The 23,682-nt window shown below is 37.4% G+C and overlaps 2 protein-coding genes and 1 long non-coding RNA gene across 26 annotated transcripts; all 3 read right to left on the reverse strand.

Moving 5' to 3' along the window:
- Positions 1–8,595: 8,595 nt before the first annotated feature.
- LOC104100127 (uncharacterized) lies at positions 8,596–16,128 on the reverse strand. Of its 24 annotated transcripts, none has more exons than XR_004508042.2 (4): positions 15,822–16,039; positions 14,540–15,709; positions 14,049–14,120; positions 12,482–13,795 (listed from the first exon to the last, which is right to left on the reverse strand). It is a non-coding gene; the product is annotated as an uncharacterized lncRNA (long non-coding RNA). The 24 variants fall into 24 exon arrangements; XR_004508041.2 differs by having other exon boundaries at positions 12,482–13,800; XR_011413781.1 differs by having other exon boundaries at positions 12,482–14,120; positions 14,540–14,601; positions 14,728–15,709; positions 15,822–16,035.
- A 2,010-nt stretch (positions 16,129–18,138) lies between these two features.
- LOC104100126 (uncharacterized) lies at positions 18,139–19,140 on the reverse strand. The gene is made up of 3 exons (XM_009607298.4): positions 18,906–19,140; positions 18,524–18,642; positions 18,139–18,383 (listed from the first exon to the last, which is right to left on the reverse strand). The coding sequence occupies exons 1-3, from the start codon at positions 19,094–19,096 to the stop codon at positions 18,313–18,315; spliced, it is 381 nt and encodes a 126-aa protein (XP_009605593.1). The 5' UTR covers positions 19,097–19,140; the 3' UTR covers positions 18,139–18,312.
- A 1,930-nt stretch (positions 19,141–21,070) lies between these two features.
- On the reverse strand, positions 21,071–21,808 carry LOC138904604 (uncharacterized). The gene has a single exon (XM_070193109.1). The coding sequence runs from the start codon at positions 21,806–21,808 to the stop codon at positions 21,071–21,073; it is 738 nt and encodes a 245-aa protein (XP_070049210.1).
- Between the last annotated feature and the right edge of the window lie 1,874 nt (positions 21,809–23,682).

Here is a 23,682-nt window from a genome sequence, read left to right on the forward strand (position 1 = left end):
GAACACCGGCGTTGGCACCGGCAGAAAAACCCGGAAAATTTTCCGGGATTGATTTCAAGCGCTGGCAGCAGAAGATGTTCTTCTACTTAACTACGTTATGTCTACAGAAGTTCATCAAGGAAGATGTTCCTGATCTGCCAGATAAAACTCCAGAGAATGAACGCTTTCTCGTGATTGAAGCGTGGAAGCATTCTGATTTTTTATGCAAGAATTATATTCTTAGCGGACTGGATGATAATCTGTATAATGTATACAGTAGCGTAGAGACGTCAAAAGAATTGTGGAATGCGCTTGAAAAGAAATATAAAACTGAAGATGCCGGGATGAAGAAATTCGGTGCCGCAAAATTTTTGGACTACAAAATGGTAGATAGCAAGTCTGTTATTACCCAAGTTCAAGAATTGCAAGTGATTATTCATGATCTACTTGCTGAAGCTCTTGTCATCAACGAAGCATTCCAAGTAGCAGCAATGATTGAGAAGTTGCCTCCGTTGTGGAAGGACTTCAAAAATTATTTGAAACACAAATGAAAGGAAATGTCCCTTGAAGATCTCATTGTTCGGTTGAGAATCGAAGAGGACAATAAAGCTGCTGAAAGGAGAGGCCGTGGAAATTCAACAATAATGGGAGCAAATATTGTTGAAGATAACAAAAAGAGGAAGAAGGCTTCTGGTCCGAAATACAACCAAGCAAGAAGCGGTTCAGTGGAAACTGCTACAACTGTGGAAAAACCGGACACAAATCTACGGAGTGTCGTGCTCCGAAGAAAGACAAGAAAAGGGGTCAAGCAAACATGGTAGTAAACTATGATGATATTGATAACTTGTGTGCCATGCTTTCTGAATGTAACTTGGTGGGAAATCCTAAACTGTGGTGGTTTGATTCAGGAGCCACTCGCCATGTTTGTGCAGTTAGAGAAGATTTTGCTACTTATGCTCCTGCTGGACCCGGAGAGACAGTTTATATGGGAAATGCTTCAACAGCAAAAGTTGAAGGATATGGGAAGATATTTCTGAAAATGACTTCTGGCAAGGTCATGACTTTAAACAATGTCCTTCATGTTCCCGAAATGAGAAAGAATTTAGTCTCTACTGGACTTCTTGTTAAGCACGGTTTTAAGTGCGTTTTTGTGTCCAACAAGGTTGTCATTAGTAAGAATGAAATATTTGTAGGAAAAGGTTACCTCACCGAGGGCCTTTTCAATCTGAATGTAATGGTTGTGGAAAACAATAATAATATTTCAGCTTCTTCTTACTTACTTGAGTCAAATGATTTATGGCATGTACGTTTGGGTCATGTCAATTATAAAACCTTGCGAAAAATGATTAACTTGGAAGTACTGCCCAAGTTTGAATGCGAAAAATCAAAATGTCAAACATGTGTGGAATCTAAGTATGTTAAACATCCTTATAAGTCAGTTGAAAGGAATTCAAATCCTTTAGACTTAATTCACACAGATATTTGTGACATGAAGTCAATACCATCTTGCGGTGGAAAGAAGTATTTCATAACTTTTATTGATGATGGTACTCGATATTGCTATGTTTACTTACTGAATAGTAAAGATGAAGCAATAGACGCATTCAGGCAATACAAGAATGAAGTTGAAACGCAACTTAACAAGAAAGTAAAAATGATAAGAAGTGATAGGGGTGGTGAATATGAATCTTCTTTTGAAGAAATATGTTTAGAATATGGAATTATTCATCAAACAACAGCCCCTTACACGCCCCAATCTAATGGGATTGCGGAAAGAAAGAATCGCACATTAAAGGAGATGATGAATGCGTTGTTGATAAGTTCTGGTTTGCCACAGAACTTGTGGGGGGAAGCCATTCTTACGGCTAATCGAATATTAAATCGAGTGCCCCATAGCAAAACACAATCCATTCCATATGAAAAATGGAAAGGAAGGAAGCCCAACTTGAATTATTTTAAAGTGTGGGGGTGTTTGGCAAAAGTGCAAGTTCCTAAACCCAAAAGGGTAAAGATAGGACCGAAAACCGTTGATTGTGTTTTCATAGGATATGCGACAAATAGTAAAGCATATCGATTTCTGGTTCATAAATCAGAAAATCCCGACATTCATAATAATACGGTTATAGAATCAGATAATGCTGAGTTTTTTGAAAATATATATCCGTATAAAAAGGAATGTGAGTCGTTTGGTGAAGGATCTAAACGACCTCGGGAAGAAACAAAAGAAAGTACATGTAATCAGGAGGATCCAAGACGTAGTAAATGTCAAAGAATGTCTACTTCATTTGGACCAGATTTTGTGACTTTCTTATTGGAGAATGAGCCTCAAACATTTAAAGAAGCTATGATTTCTTAGGAATCATTGTTTTGGAAAGAGGCAATCAATAGTGAAATAGAATCCATATTGAACAACCATACATGGGAATTGGTTGATCTTCCTCCTGGAAATAAACCTTTGGGTTCTAAATGGATTTTTAAGAGAAAAATCAAAGATGATGGAACTATTGATAAATTCAAGGCAAGACTCGTATTCAAAGGGTATAGACAACGAGAAGGTCTAGACTACTTTGATACATACTCTCCAGTTACAAGAATTACGTCCATACGGATGTTAGTAGCATTAGCTGCAGTGTATGGTCTTGAAATTCATCAAATGGATGTTAAGACGGCCTTCTTAAATGGAGAGTTGGAGGAAGAAATTTACATGGAACAACCTGAAGGGTTTGTGGTTCCAGGTAAAGAAAAGAAGGTATGTAGACTTGTTAAGTCTCTTTACGGACTAAAACAAGCACCCAAACAATGGCATGCGAAATTTGACCAAACAATGTTGTCAAATGGTTTTAAGATAAATGAATGTGATAAATGTGTGTACATTAAAAATGTTCCAAATCACATAGTCATTGTTTGCCTATATGTGGATGATATGCTGATAATGAGTAATGACATTGCCAACATAAAGGCTACTAAGCATATGCTCAATAGCAAGTTTGATATGAAAGACTTGGGAGTTGCTGATTTAATTCTGGGAATTAAGATCCATAAGACTCCTCAAGGTCTGGCATTGTCACAATCTCATTATATTAAGACAGTACTTGAAAAATTCAAGCACTTGGGCTTTAAAGTTGTAAAGACTCCAATTGACGTGAATCTTGTATTAGCAAAGAATAAAGGCCAAAGCATATCACAATTGGATTATGCTCGTGTGTTGGGATGCTTAATGTATATCATGAATTGTACACGACCAGATATAGCTTGTGCTATAAGTAAACTGAGTCGATATACGAGCAATCCAGGCCAATCTCATTGGATGGCAATGAAACGAGTTTTGGGATATTTAGAACATACCCAGAACTTTGAATTGCACTACAGTAATTTCCCTGCGGTGATTGAGGGATACTGTGATGCAAATTGGATCACCGGTTCAACTGATTCTAAGTCCACGAGTGGATATGTATTCACTATTGGTGGAGGAGCGGTATCTTGGAAGTCGTCCAAACAAACATGTATTGCTCGCTCTACAATGGAGGCTGAATTCATAGCCTTAGATAAAGCCGGTGAAGAAGCTGAATGGCTCCGGAATTTCTTGGAAGACATTCCATTTTGGCCCAAACCGTTGGCACCAATATGCATACATTGTGATAGTCAAGCGGTAATTGGAAGGGCTGGGAGCGTTATGTATAACGGTAAATCTCGTCATATACGACGAAGACATAAAACCGTTAGGCAATTACTCTCTAGAGGAATTATCACGATTGACTATGTAAAGTCAAGTGATAATGTGTCGGATCCACTTACAAAAGGCCTAACTAGAGAGGTAGTTGAGAAATCATCAAGGGGAATGGGGCTATGGCCGAGAACAAGTCATTGTGGCGGTAACTCTACCTAGAAGACTGGAGATCCCAAGATCTAGGTTCAAGGAGATCAAACAAAGTCATTAATGACGGTTCAACATTGTCAAATAAAATTTTAGTCCATTCTCGTGATGAGACAATGTTCAGTACCAAGGATAAAGCATTAAGGCTTTTTAATGATTTCTAAATTTGATACGGGGTATATCAAATAGTGTATCTACAGGATGACACGTTTAGGAATCACCTATTTAAGTGTGAAGTGTGAGCCGCTTCAAGGAGAACTTTGTAAGGCCAGTTTTCTACGCACTTATGAAACCAGGCGGTGTTCATGGCTGAAACGAACACAACAATGAGAACCAAAGACGGTTAAGGGTTGATTGTGTGACTTATGGTTGTCTAGGTATACACCAAAGATCGACGGTTCAAAGATATCAAATCTACCGATTGATCGAGTATATCCGACATAAGTTTACTACGGAAAGTTCAAAGGGAAACCTACTTATCTAGATGCGATTAATCCTTGCTTGTAAATCACACAGTTTTTTCATGCATACTTCCGTGATATAGCCATTCCCCATTCATGTGGGGGATTGTTGAGGTTTTATTTTTTAAGATGAAATAATCTTTAAATTAGGGTGAATGGGAAATGGAGGGAAAATAAAATTTTTGAGTAAAATTTTAAGTTTTCCCCTCTTGACAATGAGACATTGTCCCATATTGGAAGAGGAAAAGATTTTTGGTGGGTATATATATAATTGCTCTTCTTGTAGCTCTTAAAGAGTTAAGAAGAAAGCAAGCCTCGCGCCGTCGTCGTCGTCGCTCGCTCGGCTCGGCTTCGGCTTCGGCTTCGGATTCGGATTCGGATTCGGATTTGGATTTGGATTTGGTCAAATGATTGATTGATTAATTTTTTGGACCAAATTTATTTGTTAATAGTAAATATTAACGTAAGATTATCCGCATTTATAACGGATATTTTCCAATCCGTGTATTGACCATTTGGCAGCCGCCTAATGCTCTTCCAACCATGAATGTGCTTGCTCCACAAACAAGCTAATGCTTGCTCCACCATGGAGGGTGGACGATTGGTCTTCTTCAACACTGGCTGCTATATATATGTGCAGCAGCTGTTGAAGAAAGACACACACAATACACAAGACCAACAAACTGAAAATCGCTCAACAGATTTGGCTATACATTGCACTCCTTCCTCTCAGCATTTCCATACGATTTTCTGAGTTTCTACTCCCTCGTTCTGCATTGTTTTTAACTTCAAACAAAGCAACTGTAAGTGTGATTTGCTACCGAACTTTGTGTTCGCTTAAACACTGGGGTTTGAAGTACCGCTACACCAGTGTGTGATTCGTTCTATCCTGGGAGGAAATAATCCATTACCTTGGGTACTAGGAGGGGATTAAATTCCTTAAGGAAACACTGTGAATTCAGTGGGCTCGAATTATTTATTGTTTCATTACAATAACTTATATTTTGCAGAATTATTATTTACATATACAACAATATTGGCGAGAATAACAGGTTGCATATGAGAACCAAGCAAACATGCACACATGACTTCTAATATATGTCGATTTTTACTCTCTGTCACGCCATTTTGTTGAGGTATATGTCACGACCCAATTTCACCTATAGGGCGTGATGACGTCCAACACTACAGCTAGGCAAGCCAACTTAATTAATAAAGCATATATTGACAAAATTTAAAACCAAGAAAATAATAAAAATACCAAATTCTACTAACGTGTGTGCCAAGACCTGGTGTCACAAGTGTATGAGCATCTAGTAGATTATACAAAACCTCAAATACTGTCTGAAATTAAAAAAAAAATAGACAGAATGAAAAATACAAGGAGAGAAACTAGTAGCTGCAGAACGGCTCAGAAAGGCAGCTCACCACTATGTCCCTAGATAACGTGGGTGTAAGACGATAGGTCCCCCACTAGTACTTGCCTCAGGTCCTGCACAAAAAGTACAGCAAGTGTAGTATGAGTACGTAAACAACGTGTACCCAGTAAGTATCAAGCCTAATCTCGAAGCGGTAGAGATGAGATGGCCGACTTTGACACTCACTATGGGTCAATAATAATAACTGAAATACAACTAGAATATCTAAATCAGCATGATTCACAGAATTTACAATAATTTATTTAACCAGCGAAAATAATCATATTCCTTCAAATGCAACAATTCTCAATATATTAATTAAATTTCTTAAATTCAAATAATTTTTAATTTATCAATTAATCTCATTTACGAGAATAACAATTAATTCCTTAACAAGCAGGAATAATAATCCATTAAATTTCAAGGATTCAATTTATCAATTAGCTTCGCAAACTTGAAATAACTATTAAAGTATCGTGTAATTATTATTATTAAGCACGATTTCTGCCGAGGGCGTACGGCCCGATCCAGAGTGTCGTGTACACTGCCGAGGGACGTGCGGCGCGATCCATAGATGCATTTATCCTGCCGAGACATTCGGCCTGCTCCACAAGAAAGGAGGACATTTTCTTATATACCTCCGGAAGGAGAGTATATTTATTATAAGATAAATTCGGGAGGAAGAATAATTTTTTTTAATAATTAATTAATTTAAACAGAAAATCAAGCATATGAGATTTTCATCCTTTAATATCTTTATCTAACAATTCACAATATACTCATATATATCAATTAATATTAATTAAACAAGGAATACAATTTACACGAGTAATTCATGCTTTGAGTCCTAAACTACCCGGACTTTAACATTAATAGTAGCTACGCGGACTCTTGTCACCTCGTGCGTACGTAGCCCCCCGCAATTAGCAACAATTATTCAATTTAATCCCTGTGGGGTAATTTCTCCCTCACAAGATTAGACAAGAGACTTACCTCGTCTCAAAGTCCACTTTCCGATTACCACGTCGCGCTGACTTCTTGATTCGACGTCGAAAGATCCGAAACTATCCAAATATTATACACAATAATATATGCTAAATTATTCGAAATTTATCTATTAAATAAATTACCTTATCCAAAATGGTAAAAATTTTAAAATTCACCCTGGGCCCACATGCTCGGATTCTGGAAATTTTCGGATAAAAACGTTACCCATAATCTCAAGAACTTAAATATATAATTTTTACCCAATTCCATAACTATTTTCGTGGTTAAAATCTCATTTTTATAAAAATCTAGGTTTTTCACCTAATCCCTTGATTTCTAAGATTTACTAGTTATAATCTACCTATAATCTATGTATTTAACTCAAGGGGTGCGGAATTAACTTACCTTTCAATTGCTAGTTGAAACCCTCTTCTCAAAAGCTCTGAAATCGCCCGGAAATGGAAAAAAAAATGGGCTCAAAATGTCTGAGCTCCGACTTTTAACCATTCTGCCCAACAGTGATTTTCGCACCTGCGGAAGAGGTAGCGCACATGCTACTTTCGCACCTGCGGAAATTTCTCGCAGGTGCGCATTTTCCCTCTTTTCCTGATTCTGCACCTGCGGAAAAAGAGCTCGCTTCTGCGCAAGCGCAGGTGCTCCCATTCCTTCACACCTGCGCATCCCACCGCTTTTGCGCACAAGACCTTCGCACCTGCGCGTTCGCAGGCGCAGGTGCGCCAAATTACTCTGCATTTGCGATAGCTGGGCAGGCTCCTCTCTTTCGCACCTGTGATTGGTGGCTCGCACCTGCGAGCTTGCACCTGAGGCTGTACAAGTGCATGTGCGATTATGACAGTAGCTGGGAGCTTCTGTCCTTGCTCAATTTCCCAAAATTGGTCCGAGCCTCGTTCGGTTAACACTCGGGACTCCCGGAGCCCCGTCCAAACATACCAACAGGTTTGAAATCATAAAACGGACTCGCTCGAACTCTCGGAACGCGTAAAACAATATCAAATCTAAGAATCATACCCTAAACTAAATTGATTCAAACTTAAGAATTTCAAGTTCTTCAATTTACTACCAATGCGCCGAAATATACTTAAACTACTCGGAATGACACGAAAATTTGTGTGCAAGTCTTAAATCACTATACGGTACTATTCCCAAACTCGAAATTCCAAACGGACTTCAATTACTCAAAATCCTACTCCAAACCAAATTTAAAGAATTTTAAACCTTCAAATAGTTGATTTTTACTATTAAGCGTCAAAATGCTCCTGGGTTATCTAAAACCTGATCCGGACATACGTCCAAGTCCAAAATTATCATACGAACCTATTGAAACCGTCAAATCCCGATTCCGGGGTCGTTTTCTTAAAATGTTAACCGAAATCAAACTTGACCTTTTAAGGCTAACTTAAGGAACCAAGTATTCCGATTTCAACTCAAACGCTTCCAAATCCAGAACCAACCATCCCTGCAAGTCAATAATCATTAAAAGCACATACAGAAAATTTTATTTTAGGGAACGGGATTCTAAAAGTTAAAATGACTGGTTGGGTCATTACATTATAAATGAGCATGTTGTTTCATGAATGATGCCATAATTTTGGAGATAAGACTGCAAAACCTGATTAACAAATTCTCCACCATTATCTGACCTAAGAACTCTTAATTTAGCTGAAAATTTGGTTTGTGTCATCTTATGAAATAAGCGAAAGCATTCAGAAACATCACTTTTATTCTTCATTAGATAAAGACATGTCATATGACTACAATTATCGATAAAGATTACAAACCAACGATATCCAGATAAAGTAGAAACGGGAGAAGAACCCCACACATCAGATTGAATCAACGCAAAAGGTTCAGTCACCTTACTAGTACTCAAAGGATAAGTGGTGCGATGACTTTTAGCTAATACACAAACATCACATTGAAAATCAGAGAGATTTCAATCCAAAACAATGTTGGAAATAAGTGTTTAATGTAGCCAAAAGAAGCGTGGCCAAATCTTCAATGCCACATCCATATTTGGTTTCGTTTAGCAAAAGAGGAACCCTAACTGGTTAGAGAAATACCACGACATACATCGTCTACATAATAAAGTCCCCCCCTTTTAGTACCACGCCCAATAATCTCCTTGTTGTTGAGGTCCTGAAAAATGCAGAAATTGGGATACATTAATACTAGACAATTTAATTGTTGAGTTACTTGAGGCACAGATAAGAGATTATTTTATAGTGAAGCAATAAATAATGTATGCTCCAGAGATAAGGAAGGCGTCAAAACAAAAGTTCCAACACTAGTAACTGGAGATGATACACCATTTGCATTGGACATATGTGAACGATGTGATATTTTAGGAGCCTGTAGAAGAGACTGATCAAATGTCAAGTGATCAGTGGCTCCGGAGTCAATAATGCATCTCGTGTTTATGTCTGAATCCATATTAATGAGAGCTGATCCAATATTACCTAATGAATGGCTAGGTATATCAGAATCACCAATCTTAGTTAAAACTAATGATGCAGTTCCAGCGGTTGGCAATGAAGTGCCTGATAACACCGTTGCGGCAGCTTTTCCCTCATTCTTTTCACCCTCATTTCGATTGCGTCGCTCCCGGGACTTCTTTTCATTTAAATCATCCCACCAATCTGGATAGCCATGCAATTTAAAACAATTTTCTGCACCATGTTTAGGATTGCCACAATGAGTACAACCCTTTTCACCGTTGTTGCGAGTTTTTAAATGGTAATTTCGATTATGAATCAAGGAAGTTTTTACTACCATAGCCATACTAGGATCTATAGTATTGCTTAGCATTGTATTCCTTCGTTGTTCGTCACTTCAAACCATAGCAAAAGCAAATTCTGGATTGGGGAAAGGACTTGTGCGAAGAATATCACTTTGAACACGATCATAAATATCATCCAAACCAGCCAAGAAAATATAAACGCGTTCTACCTCAATCTCTTTCTGTCGAGCATGAATAACATCAGCTTGTGTGAAAGAGATTGGCTTCCGATGATCTAGTTCCTGCAATATTTTGCGCAAATCTGCAAACTATGGGAAAACTGATTTTCTCTCTTGTTTCATACGCATAGCTTGACAAGAGAGATCATAAATAACTGATCTATCAGACCCTTCATAATATGTTTGAGACACGGTGTCCCAAATACTCTTGGCCGTCGGAAGACGAACAAATAAACTCATAATGTCGGGTTCCATGGCACCGACAAGCCTACTTTTAACAATAGCTTTATCTATACTCCATTTTTCATACGTGGCATCACTGGTGAAGGATTCCTTAATCGTTCCCCTTAAATATCCCAGTTTTTCACGACTTACAACAAAAGTCTCAACAACTTGAGACTAAAGAAAGTAATTATTGCCATTGAGTTTCACACCAAAACAAATGGAAACAGGTTCTGGTACAAGATTGGTGTTCTTAAATGAATCACTCATGATAGAATAAGAATAAAAAGATGATGATAATCAGAGAAGCAACCGTTGCTCTGATACCAACTCAAAAATGGGTGAAATTGTAATATATTTCATTATGAATCAGCTATACAATATATAGAGTTACACAGATATGAAAAGATATTTATAATCCCAAAGAATATACTAGTACAATCCTAGAGAATATGCTAATTGATTTATAATTAAGATGACACCTATTAATTGATTACAAGATATACTCTTTGAAAGGAAAGTCAATCAATTTACATAATAGCATTTAACACTATGACCACAGATTTTCCCACTTAATTCTATACTGTATTGGATCATTAGTATTAGATTCAATATCAGTTAGAACTTTCTGCACAAAATAAATAAATAAATATGTCTATGGTAGGTTCAAGAGGAGTATGATGCCTGCCTGTCGTAATTGTAAGATGTCTAGAGAAGCCAGCAAGAGTCTGTCAAGAAAATACATACCAAAAAAGGAAGAAACAACAATGTTGATTTTGAGCTATTCCCCAATCAAATTCCAATTCTCATAATAATTATATATGCACCCATTCTGTCGATATCCTCCTTAATGAGCAACCGCCAAACACATGTTCTTGTAGGGAAAAAAAATCATACTAGATGATTATATCAAATTAATAAATGCAAAATAAACTTATTTTGCTTGATCATAACTAGTTGATATACCTTCTCTCCTCATTTATTCACATAATAATTTATAGTTTGATTTAGTGTAAACATCCGGTGTGGATAAGCAAACAGCCTAAGCTTTCTTGTTGATTTCGCAGGCAGCCGATTTTTCATGCTTTGGTCTCATTCTCTCACCTAGCGAGACCACAGAGAGCTAGGCCTCGGTGCAAGTCAACATATTAGAATATCAAATTGATGTGGCATTCCCGACTTGAAAAGGGTTGGTAGACTTCAAACTGGATCGGCTAGACCTAAGTAAGTAGGCATCGAAGATTTTACTGCTTGTGTATATCACTTACTCAACCAAATACTCTCTTGAAAAAACAAAAATACAACCAACGATCAGAATAATAATAATAATAATAATAATAATAATAATAATAATAATAATAATAATAATAATAATAATAATAATAATAATAATATACTGATGATGTTGAATAAGACTAGTCTTTATTGAAAAGGAGAAACTTCCCAAATATACCAACTACTCTCAAGATTACATATTTTAATATTTAAAAAGAAATTAACTTTAAATTTTAATTCTATCCATTTTACCTCCCTCAATGAGAAGTTTTTGTTAACACACAAGTATTATAGCCCTATAAAACTCTTACCCTTTAAGTTTCTAAGGCCACTTTTCAAAAACTTTTTTCTTAAAACTCCATACCAAATTAAACTACGTTACATACATTAATATGGATGGAGTCTAATTTGTGCCGAACACTACAAATCAAGTACTAGTGCACCGACGTCCCCATAGGAATTTGATTCTCTAGCAAAACATACAAAGCAGACACAGAGATGCCCGATCTAGATTTACAATTCTTCCTAAAAATGTAAAAAGTAGGAATGACGAATGGATACCCGCACTTCATCGGCTTGACTTCAAGCTCTTGTAGAGTATCTCCTTTTGCCTTTGAAGTCCTTAGAGAGCACGGGTGTACAAAGAAAATCGATAAATCCCACCAAATCGATAATCCGAGTTAAATCGGAAAAAAAAATTCGATGTGATTTGATTTGGTATTGGAAAATAAAACTCGACCATAATTGGTTTGGTTTGGTTTTAACTAAAAAAAGTCAAACCGAAACCAAATCAACCCGATAGTACATTTATATAATTTTTATAAATATTTTATACATATAAATATTTATTGTAATGTAATTTATAAATATTTTTTAAACTTTTTCACAATTTTATCTTTTAACGTATTATTTCAAATTTAGACTTAACATTCTTGAATGATAAATAATTTTATAGCCCAATTAATATAAGTACTTATTAGCTATACTTATTTTAGCATGACCTATATAGTATTTTTAGATTATGAAATTTTCATTATGGCTTATTAATTAGCAATATTTGTTTTATGTAATTTTATTATTTTATCTTTGTTATTGAATATTTTAGTATAATGCTATGACTTATCTCATATTATTGTGTTAGTTTCTTGGAAAACACATTATATAGTTGTATTTTACTAGGACTTAAGAAATATTTGGAGCACAAGTTATATATTTTATGCTATGAAGATTTCACCGGAAAAAAAAACCCGAAAAGCTGGAAAAACCGAAAAAACCGAGAAAAACCGAGATTGAAAAATCTGACTTTGTTGGTTTGATTTGGTTTATAAATTTAAAAATCCGACACCATTGGTTTGGTTTGATAATTGAAAAACTCGAACCAACCCGACCTATGTACACCCCGTAAAGAGGTCCAAAATAAGTGTTTTACTCATCCCCAAATGCAAATGTTTTTCACAACTCTCCACAACGTCTTGTCGCACCGTCAATCACATAATTTGGCTACTATTCATGATGCTTAAATGCTGGCCCTGAGGTGAATAGCTCAAAATCAAGCAGGTGTAGACTTGTTCTCCATTTACTTTTACTTGGATGAAGTCCCTCAGCTCCAACAGAGTTATGTTCTCAATCTTCTTGAGGAATTTAACCGTGCCAAAATCATCCCAGTTGTTGTTCCTTTGGATTCTTCAGTCAGATTATCAGGTTGCGTGGATAAATTAAATCAGCTCCTGAATCATCTTTGTACAGGAGACTGTTGGAAAGTTGAATTTTCCGCACTACACCAAGCCTGATATTTCCTTCACAAGTCGACAACTTAGTCACTTCCTCAGCCTTGCAAGAGTTCCTCAAATGCTGTTATGTTTTCTTTGACATCTGTTGAATGAACTTGTCCTAGCAATCTTGTTAAGTAATTCAACAGTTTTTTCTTTCGAGGCTCACCTTAACTCAGATTAGACTGCTCCTATTTCTAGAGTGTTATTTCTAGTTATTTCATTACAATTCCTGGGCTTTTTATCTCTTTGAAGTCCAAGAGATTATTCACATTGTTTTATTATCTTATGTTGCGGTTGACTATAGAGCCTTACTTAAACCTGTTGCAAAGCTAGCGAGCTTGGATGAATAAGTTATTGGGCCCTCTGTTTCTGTTGCTCTACCAACACATTGTGACAGCCAGATTGCCAAGCACATTGCCCAAAATCTTATTCTAACTGACTCTTCAAATTAGCCGAGTCTTTTTTGTGGTTTTGCCTTGATTCTCTGATCTTGGCTGGAAAGTGGGTACAGAACGCTCACTTTAAGAATGCAGCCCCGTTCGTATTATGGAATGCAATACCTCCAAAAACTGGATGAGACAACTTAACCAAGAAAAAATGAAAAAAAAAAAAAGGGACAGAATCACAACCGAAAAGCAATACCTGAAAGAAGTACAAGTATCTTTTGCAGCCAAACGTTAAGTCCATTACCAAATCTCGATCACATGAATAGTTTGTTTTACCAGCTACAAGCCGAAGAAAAGCTTGAACGACGTTAGCCCCAGCTGCTGTATATGAGAACATCTGCACCCTCGTTACACGGAAAAAGAAACCTCCCATCTTGTACTTTCACTGTTCTACACAATAATGGATTTATCAACAACCTACTACCAATGCACAGTAACAGAAACATCCGTCTCTCTACAAATCAAAAGCCTACAATGAAACACGCAAAAAATAACCCGAGCACCTGATACTAAATAAAGAACATCTATAGTTTAGAATGGAATAACTCAAATCGAAAATTAAATTGATTATAACATAAATCCTTGGATATGCAGAAGAATCACTATAATTAAATTGTTCTATACAACAGCGATTTCACCTCATTTATTTGGAGTTAAACAACTTGATCGCTATCACCAGCCTTCAAATATCAAACTATCACGCATATCCGCTGTATTGGCAAAAGATAAATTGGAACAACAGCCACCAATACCAGTTCTCCACGAACGTGATACCAATTGCATTTCAAGTTTAACAGACAATATCATACTACTGCAAAATTAAAAATTTCTACCGACAACGACAAATCAGAATGATGGCCACCAATACCAGATTTACAAAGCGACTCAGGTGAACCCTCAAGTTTTCGGGTGCAGAAAGCTCTAACATTGCAGATCTCCAACTAGTATTTAAAATTCTCCGAGATTCATCGCAATTATTTTTCTTTTGTTCGCGAAAGATTCATCGCAATTATTTTTCTTTTGTTCCCGAAGATTCATTGCAAATTCATTAGAGCTTATAATAATATGATCGTGAATGATAAACAAGAGCAACGACACCTCTAATGCAGAAGGAAACTTAAATCAATACCAGTTTGGATACTCTATCAGCAGATAATCAGCTCTTCATTCTGCTGCAATTAAAATTCATGTCTGTAGATAACATCTGTATATATGTTAGCCGTAACTTATCAAATTCTAGAAGAATCAAGTTGAAAACATTCCCCAATGTTTAGTTGTGAATATTTTAAACCAAAATTACACGCCTATAATGCATACCTGAGGTCCAGCTGCCAATGTACAACAACCAACTTAGAAGTTGCTTCGCCTATTAGATAGATGAAGTTCGCATGGATACCATAGCAAGAAATTTCACAGGATAATTGGTTTATTAGTTTTGGGATTACAACTGTGATGAAATGCATGTTCGACACTTTGGGAGATAGGAGATCGCATTCGTCATCCTCTACAGCGCTAACTGCACAAACTTGCAACATATATTAAACCCGAATTAGGTCGCTTCCATTGACAATGAATTTAGAATAATTGTGCTAAGCATAAAAATATTACTAGGCTCTTATAAATTGGTCGTACACCTACGCATTATAATCAATTGGCAGTTCAAGCAGAAACGTCTTGTGTTTGGGTTGCTTCAATTGACAACTGATCTTGGAATAATTCTAGTATGGATGCGTCAAAATATTAACTCTTATTGTCTTACAAATATGCATTATAATCAATTGCAAGTTCAAGCAGAAACGTGTTGTGTACCTGACGTGGGAAGCCAACTAAGAATAGCTCGTTGAGAATTTGCAATTAGGTCTGACGATTGATTTAAGCATCTATGCAAAGTGTAAGGAGCACAGAAGAATTAGAGAAGCGAGAAAACACACACACACCATAGGAGGGTAGAAATCCCGGGCCAAAAAGTTCCCGTGCTATCTCCACCCCCAAAACCCGCAAAAACAAATCTTTATTAAGTGAGCGACCTGCCATGAGAGCGCACCCGACATGGCAAAGGCCAGAGTTATAACAGATCAGTAATTTAAACGGGACTTGGCCCCCTGAAATTAGGCCTTTTATGTCCCCATTATACCTATTACATCTTCGTACAATAGCAATTAGCAAATTCCTACGGATGTTCTCCACGCTTCTGAATACATAACCTTGATTGACAGCTTACAATATGGAATTAAATCCAGCAAACCACGCCAAGAATTTTAATTTGTCTGCATTCCATCTTTTTGAGCCAAAACCTTTCCTGTACGGCAAACCCCGGAGACAATTGAGAATAACAATGGAAACCTCCAGCAATTGCCAATCAAGTACCTACAAGGTAAAGCAAAAGAAATCTATGTAACCATGATTCTTACCAGAGGCAAAGAAGGCAGGAGAGACCATCTTATCAGCGGCCAACGCGACAGCTGAGATTGTAGTCTGTAGAATCTCAAAAGTTGGTGCTGTAGTTAAGGGAATATTGAAGCCTATATATAAGATGGTAACCGACTAAGATAACAACTTTTTGCGTGGCGGCGACAGAATCCTAGGAGGAAAACATAACCGACTTAGTACGATGTTTCGTTTGTGGCGGTTGATCCAATGATTAGAACAATCTGGATTTAGCCACTGGTTCTGTGACATGTGGTGAACTCGCATGTCCTCTTCCGAATTGAAAGCTTAACCGCAAGCAAGTCCAAGACCAACCCACACGAGTAGAAATGGCGTGGTATAGCCAGTTTTGTAAGTTGTATTTACTTTTTAGCTAGTGTTTTTAATGTTGAGCAAAAATAGTCATTACTCTATTAAAATTGATACGAAAAGTCTTTTTTATCATTTCTTTTACACTGCACACATGAAGTTAAGGACACCATGTCCTTAACATTTACTCAGCACATATAAAGTTAAGGACATCATGTCCTTAATATTTACACATCACTCATGAAGTTAAGGACATTATGTCCTTAACATTTATATTGCACACATGAAATTAAGGACACCATGTCCTTAATATTTACACTGCACATATGAAGTTAATGACACCATGTCTTTAATATTTACACATCACTCATGAAGTTAAGGACATTATGTCTTTAACACTTACATTGCATACATGAAGTTAAGGACACCATGTCCTTAAAATTTACACTATACATATGAAGTTAAGGACATGATGTCCTAAAGTTTAACAACAGAAGTTGCAAATACAAGTTAATGATATTATGTCCTTAACAATTACATTACACACATGAAGTTAAGGACACCATGTCCTTAACAATTACACTGCACATATGAAGTTAAGGACATGATGTCCTAAAGTTTATTAGCAGAAGCTTCAAATATAGGATACTTTTTTCTTAATATTTACACATCACTCATGAAGTTAAGGACACTATGTCCTTAACATTTACAATGAACACTTGAAGTTAAGGACACCAGGTCCTTAACATTTACACTGCACATATGAAGTTAAAGACATGATGTCCTAAAGTTTAACAACAGGAGGTGCAAATACAAGTTAAGGACATTATGTCTTTAACATTTATATTGCATACATGAAGTTAAGGACACCATGTCCTTAACATTTACACTATACATATGAAGGTAAGGACATGATGTCCTAAAGTTTAACAACAGAATATTATGTCCTTAACATTTACATTGCACACATGAAGTTAAGGACACCATGTCCTTAACATTTACATTGCACATATGAAGCTAAAGACATGATGTCCTAAAGGTGCAAATACAAGACACTTTGTCCTAAATATTTACACAACATTCATAAAGTTAAGGACACCATGTCCTTAATATTTACACAACACTTATGTCTAGCACAAGGGTATTTTTGTCCGGCAAGTAAAAATTTATTAAGCACTGGCTAAAGACTAAATACGTTCAAAATAATAATTAAAAAATAAAGATATCTCTAATCAGTGACTATCTGTGCACTTCCCCCACACATGACATAACTAAGTAAGCCCATCAGAAGCCTTTAACGTTAGGCCTAAGCTCCTAACACTTGGCCCATCTATTCAGGCCTAAAATGTGTAGGGATCCTTACACAAATAGCCGACAATATTCACTATTTACTTGATTATACATAACTATACACATATAATACATAAGTTATGCATATATTATATATTCACTGCTATTTTTAGTTCAAGCGAATGGGTTCACTGCTATTTTTAGTTCAAGCGAATGGGTGTTCGGCTCGTGAGATATTTACATAAGTTATACACGTTTATACATATTACATTACACATATAATATATGTTTTCGGTTATTTTTAATTTAGGCAGTTGAGAGGAAAACTATTTAGGTTAATTTTTGTTGAAATTGGAAAAAGATTAGGAAAGAGTATTCCATAGTTTGAAGTTGCCAGACCATACTGCCAGTTTGCCAAGCGTGTAAAGCCTATGCCCTATCTTCTTCTTTTTTTAAATGTATTTATTTGAGTACACCCCGTCTTATCACTGTCTAATTCATTGAACTTCTTGAAAATTGAAGAATTATTAAAACTTTTTAAAACATACTACAATGTCATTTTTTTTAGAATAAATAAAGATGCAGAATTCATTATCTAATAAGCCGTCTCCAGCATTGATCGGAATAAGAAAGATAATTTGTGAAGAAATCGTACACAAAAAATGTACTTAGTACTAAATGCTATGCTAATCAAGATCAAAATACGGAAACTATGAAAGTTTTATTCCATGAGGCTGGGTATATATAGCACTATATATCCCAACAAAAACAGGAACGTAATTACATTCTAAAGCTTAGAAAGAAAAATGAAAAAGTAGCTCTGTCAATTCTGATAAAGTCAAGTGCCCAAAAGGGAGCCCTTTTCTTTTAGTTCATTCATGATGCTTGAGGCTGGTTACGAGCCTTCTCCTTCTCCTTCACTTCACTCCCTTGTTTTGTATCATACTCTAACGTAATCATCAACCAACACACATGAATCAGAAAATTGGAATTAAAATTGTAGAGAAGAGGAAATAAATTAAGAAGAAAGGGAACAATAAAAACAAAAAAGAATTAACATGCATGAAAAATGTAATTAGTAGCTTACCAGGAACATTTCCATGGACGATCTTTTCCTCAACATCTTGGTTTCCTCCATAGATCCCTCCAAAACCTTCTTCGTCTGACCTCGTTGCGTATCCTTCTCCAAAGCTGGACATTGTGTCCCTTCCATCCAACAAATACCAATTTCAATATGTTATATATAGTAAACGAAGGCAGTTCTAGGATTTAAACTTGACAAGTTTACATTTTAAAGTTCATAGCACCTAATAATCAAAATCAGGAAATAAGTTGGGACGGAAGGAGTATTTGGAAAAATAATGATGAGTTTAGTTAAACCGTGCATTAATAAAAAAAAGAGGTTGTATCTGCGCCTCTGCTAACAGATGAATGAACACAATTAAATGGATAATCAACTACACACTTACTTAGGTTTGGTCTCAGTTCCAGGTTTCTTGGTCTCGTCCATTTTGATTTCGTCCTGTTTCCCAGCTTCTGTCAACAGAGTCCGGAATTTGATCTGAGAAGACTTTGAACAAATACTGTAATGATGCGAAGGATTTGATGAGAAGACAGCAAGTGGTTGTGCTCTGGTAGCTGATCTGAGGGCGTTGAGCATATTTGCCGTTAGATTGGTATATATATGATTAATTAGATTTATATATATGGTAAAGGTAAATGGAAACTTAGTTAGGAGTGGGATATATAGAGAGGACAAAAGAGATGATGAAAGGGTGATGGATGTTGATCCTTGTCATGCTCCGTACTACAAGTCTCAACTTTCTCGTAGCTTCACACGTATGGTTTTCTTCTGACAGTAAATTCACTCCCACACCTTAGATTTCGCCACACATGTTCTGTTTATCATGTATACATGACACGTTTACACTCATTGCCACAGTTGAAATCGATTGGATGGAATAATAACTAAAAATTCTACTCCATTAACAAATAATAATAATAATAACAACAACAACAACAACCCAGTAAATCCCACTAATGGGGTTTGGGGAGGGTAGTGTGTACGCAAACCTTACCCCTACCACAAAAGAGTAGAGAGTCTATTTTTGAAAGACCCTCGACTCAAGAAAACAAAAAGACAAAAGGACAGAAGGAGACAATATTAGTATCACCACAACAATCATAGGAACACCATGAAATGCAGAAGAAAGATGCAAAGCAAAAGCGATAGCTAGTAAATAGGACATGCACTGAAAAGCGAAGTAGTAAAACACAATATTGTCACTAGTTATCTTAGACAAAAACCCTACCTGACTAGTCCCACAATGGTACGAAGTAAGTCAAGACTCAACTACATCATAACCTATAACTATAATACTCGACCTCCACATCTTCCTATCAAGTGTCATGTCCTCGGAAATCTGGAGCCTCGCCATATCCTGTCTGATCACCTCTCCCCAATACTTCTTATGCCACCCTCTACCTCTTCTCGTGCCGTTCACAACTCCGTACCGGAGCATCTGGGCTTCTCCTTTGAACATGTCTGAACCATCTAAGTCTCACTTCCCGCATCCTTTCATCAATGGGAGCCACGTGCACCTTCTCCCGAATAACATCATTCCTAATCTTATCTATCCTAGTGTGCCCGCACATCCACCTCAACATCCTCATTTATGCTACTTTCATCTTCTGGATATGTGAGTTCTTAACGGGCCAACACTCAGCCTCAAACAACATGGCCGATCTAACCACCGCTTTATAGAACTTACCTTTGAGTATTGGTGGCACTTTCTTGTCACACAGGACTCCAGATGCTAACCTTCACTTCATCCATCCTACCCCAATACGGTGTGTGACATCCTCGTCGATCTCCCCTCCCCCTCTGGATAACCGAACCAAGGTACTTGAAGCTGCCTCTACTCGGGATGACCTGTGATTTAAGCCGTCCACGCCCACTTCCCCTTGCTCAGCGCTGAATTTACACTCCAGGTATTCCGTTTTCGTCCTGCTCAGCTTGAAACCCTTAGACTCAAGAGTCTGTCTCCAAACCTCTAGCCTCTCGTTAACACCGGCTCGCGACTCATCAATCAGAACTATGTCATCGGCAAATAGCATGCACCATTGCACCTCCCCTTGAATATGGTGTGTTAATGCGTCGATCACCAGGGCGAATAAGAACGGACTGAGCACAGAACCTTGGTGTAACCCCATTACAACCGGAAAATGCTTAGAGTCGCCTCCTACTGTCCTAACCCGAGTCTTAGCCCCATCATACATGTTCTTAATCGCCATAATGTAGGGAACCGACACGCCTTTTACCTCCAGGCATCTCCAGAGAACTTCTCTAGGAACATTATCATACGCTTTCTCTAGGTCAATAAAAGACCATGTGCAAATCCTTCTTCCTCTCTCGGTACAGTTCCACCAACCTCTTAACAAGGTGTATAGCTTTTGTAGTCAAATGACCCGGCATGAACCCGAACTGGTTGTCGGATACAGACACTGTCATCCTCACCCTCACTTCAACCACCCTCTCCCACACTTTTATGGTATGACTCAATAATTTGATACCCCTATAATTGCTACAACTCTGGATATCACCTTTGTTCTTATACAATGGGACCACCGTACTCTACCTCCACTCATCCGGCATCCTCTTCGCCTTAAAAATAACATTAAACAACCTAGTCAACCACTCTAAACCTACTCTTCCCACACACTTCCAAAATTCCACCGGAATTTCGTCTGGCCTGGTCGCTCTGCCCCTACTCATCTTACGCATAGCTCCCACGATCTCATCAACCTCGATACTCCTGCAGTACCCAAAGTCACGGTGACTCTCGGAATGCTCCAATTCGCCTAGCACAATATCCTGATCCCCTTCTTCATTCAAAAGTTTATGAAAGTAATTCTGCCATCTCCTCTTAATCTGGACATCTTCCATTAATACTCTACCATTTTCGTCCTTGATGCATCTCACTTGGTCCAAATCCCGAGCCTTCCTCTCTCTCAACTTGGCCAGCCGGAATAACTTCTTCTCCCCGCCTTTTTTACCCAGTTCCTCGGACATACGACCATAAGCCGCAGTCTTAGCCTCTGTGACCGCCAACTTGGCCTCCTTCCTAGCTGTCTTATACCTCTCCATGCATGCTCGCCTCTCCTCCTCATCTATGCTCCCCACTAACTTCAGGTACGCTGCCTTCTTAGCTTTCACTTTACCTTGAACCACGTCATTCCACCACCAATCTCCTTTATGCCCACCAGAGACGCCCGTCGACACTCCTAACACCTCTCTTGCAGCCTCCCTAATACAATCTGTTGTCGCTGACCACATAGTGCTCGTGTCACCACTGCTCCTCCAAGCTCCCATAGCCAACAACCGCCCCTCCAACTCTTGGGCTTTATCCTTAGTTAAGGCTCCCCACCTGATTCTCGGACTTCCTCGAGTAGACCTTTTCCTCCTCTTTAACATAATACCAACGTCCATCACCAAGAGCCTATGTTGCGTCGCGAGTAACTCACCCGGAATCACCTTACAATCCTTGCACAGTCCTCTGTCACCTCTCCTGAGGATGAAATAGTCAATCTGAGTCTTCGCCACCGCATTTTGAAATAATAATAATAATAATAATAATAATAATAGTAATAATAATAATAATAATAAGAGAAAAACAAATTAACTACTTCACTCCGAGCAAGCTAGATGACATGTATCTTTCAATAAATTGGACATTCCTAAGAACTTATTATTCATTTCTCAATCACCTTAATTATTCTCTCTTCTGTTGAATCTTACTAGCATATATAATAGCAAACTTAACACACTTTTTGTTTTGAACAATATCCTAAGAACTTGATGGAGAGAAATACACATAACGAAAGGCACTTCAATATGGGCGGTGTTGCCAGAGATTATATGTCAATGGACCGACTTCAAAATGTTTCTCAAAAGCAATAGAGTTGGTTTACTAGGAATTGGACTATTTGTTTCAAGTGTTTTCCACCAAAAATGGGAGCAACAAATTGGGCCATTAAACACTTGAACCTGAGTAATAATCCTAGGCCCGATGAAATCCTTAACCAAACTGACACATACTTTGATATCAGAAGTCATTACATGGTGAAATTCTTCTTTAGCATTCCTGTAGGTCACACAAGTAGTGTTACTAATTCCAATTAGTGTCATGAATTGGAATTAGTGATTTCCTAATTATTAGTTCAGCGTTGAGTTTAACTGTATATAAGAAAAATTCAACATAATCGTTGTATTACTTTCAACCGTTATAAAGAAACACTTCATAATTCATAAAGAAGTTGCTCTCTTATAATGGGTGCCAATTAAATGGTTAACCATTTTTGGTATTAGGACTATTGTTTTCTGATTTTTTTTTTTTTTGTCTACAGCTCTGTAATAAGAGGTGTTAGAAGGAAAAGGTGTAGAAATCTCTTGGAGATAATTGATAAAGGTGTTGAACGAAAGTCATTAGGATCGAAGCACAGTAGTAAAAACAAATTTGGAGATCAATTTAAATAATTTCCCCTAGTACGGAAGTGGGTTGCTCTAGTGGTGAGCACCCTCCACTTTCAATCAAGAGGATGTGAGTTCGAATCACCCCAAGAGCAAGGTGGGAGTTCTTGGAGGGAGGTACTCGAGAGTTTATCGGAAACAGCCTCTCTACTCCAGGGTAGAAGTAAGGTCTGCATACAAACTATCCTCCCCAGACCCCACTAATGAGATTATATTGGATTGTTTTCGATGTTATCCCTTGTACACAAGAAAATAATTTGCTTGTGATTCATTTACCCATTAAATAATTACCTCACCGATTTGCTTTATTTCTATTATTATATATGCACAAGATCCTTGAATTGTTGAGGGCAAATAATATTTTCGGGAGGTAAAGTTGTTTGAGTGATTATTACTGACTGCTCCAATTTTTACTTTTGGGTTGAACCCTATGATTACCTACCAAAGAAAAAGGAAAAAGAAGATAAGAGAAAAAATTACAGAAGCTGTCTTGACAGTGTTGGACCAGTCGACCGTTGGATCAGAATCTGGCGTCACCTACCCTACTCAACGGACCCTCCTTTAGAAAAACTAACTCACAGACTTGTGATTTCTGTGCCAAATTCAATTCATAAATAAAACACCTACGTCCTGGGACCAAGAATACAACATGTCATGCACGTGGCACATGACTTTCATCCTCGTTAATCAAACGTAGGTAAACCTGCTAATCCAGG

This window comes from Nicotiana tomentosiformis, chromosome 2, assembly GCF_000390325.3.
Source record: "Nicotiana tomentosiformis chromosome 2, ASM39032v3, whole genome shotgun sequence".
NCBI classification, from domain to species: Eukaryota; Viridiplantae; Streptophyta; class Magnoliopsida; order Solanales; family Solanaceae; genus Nicotiana; species Nicotiana tomentosiformis.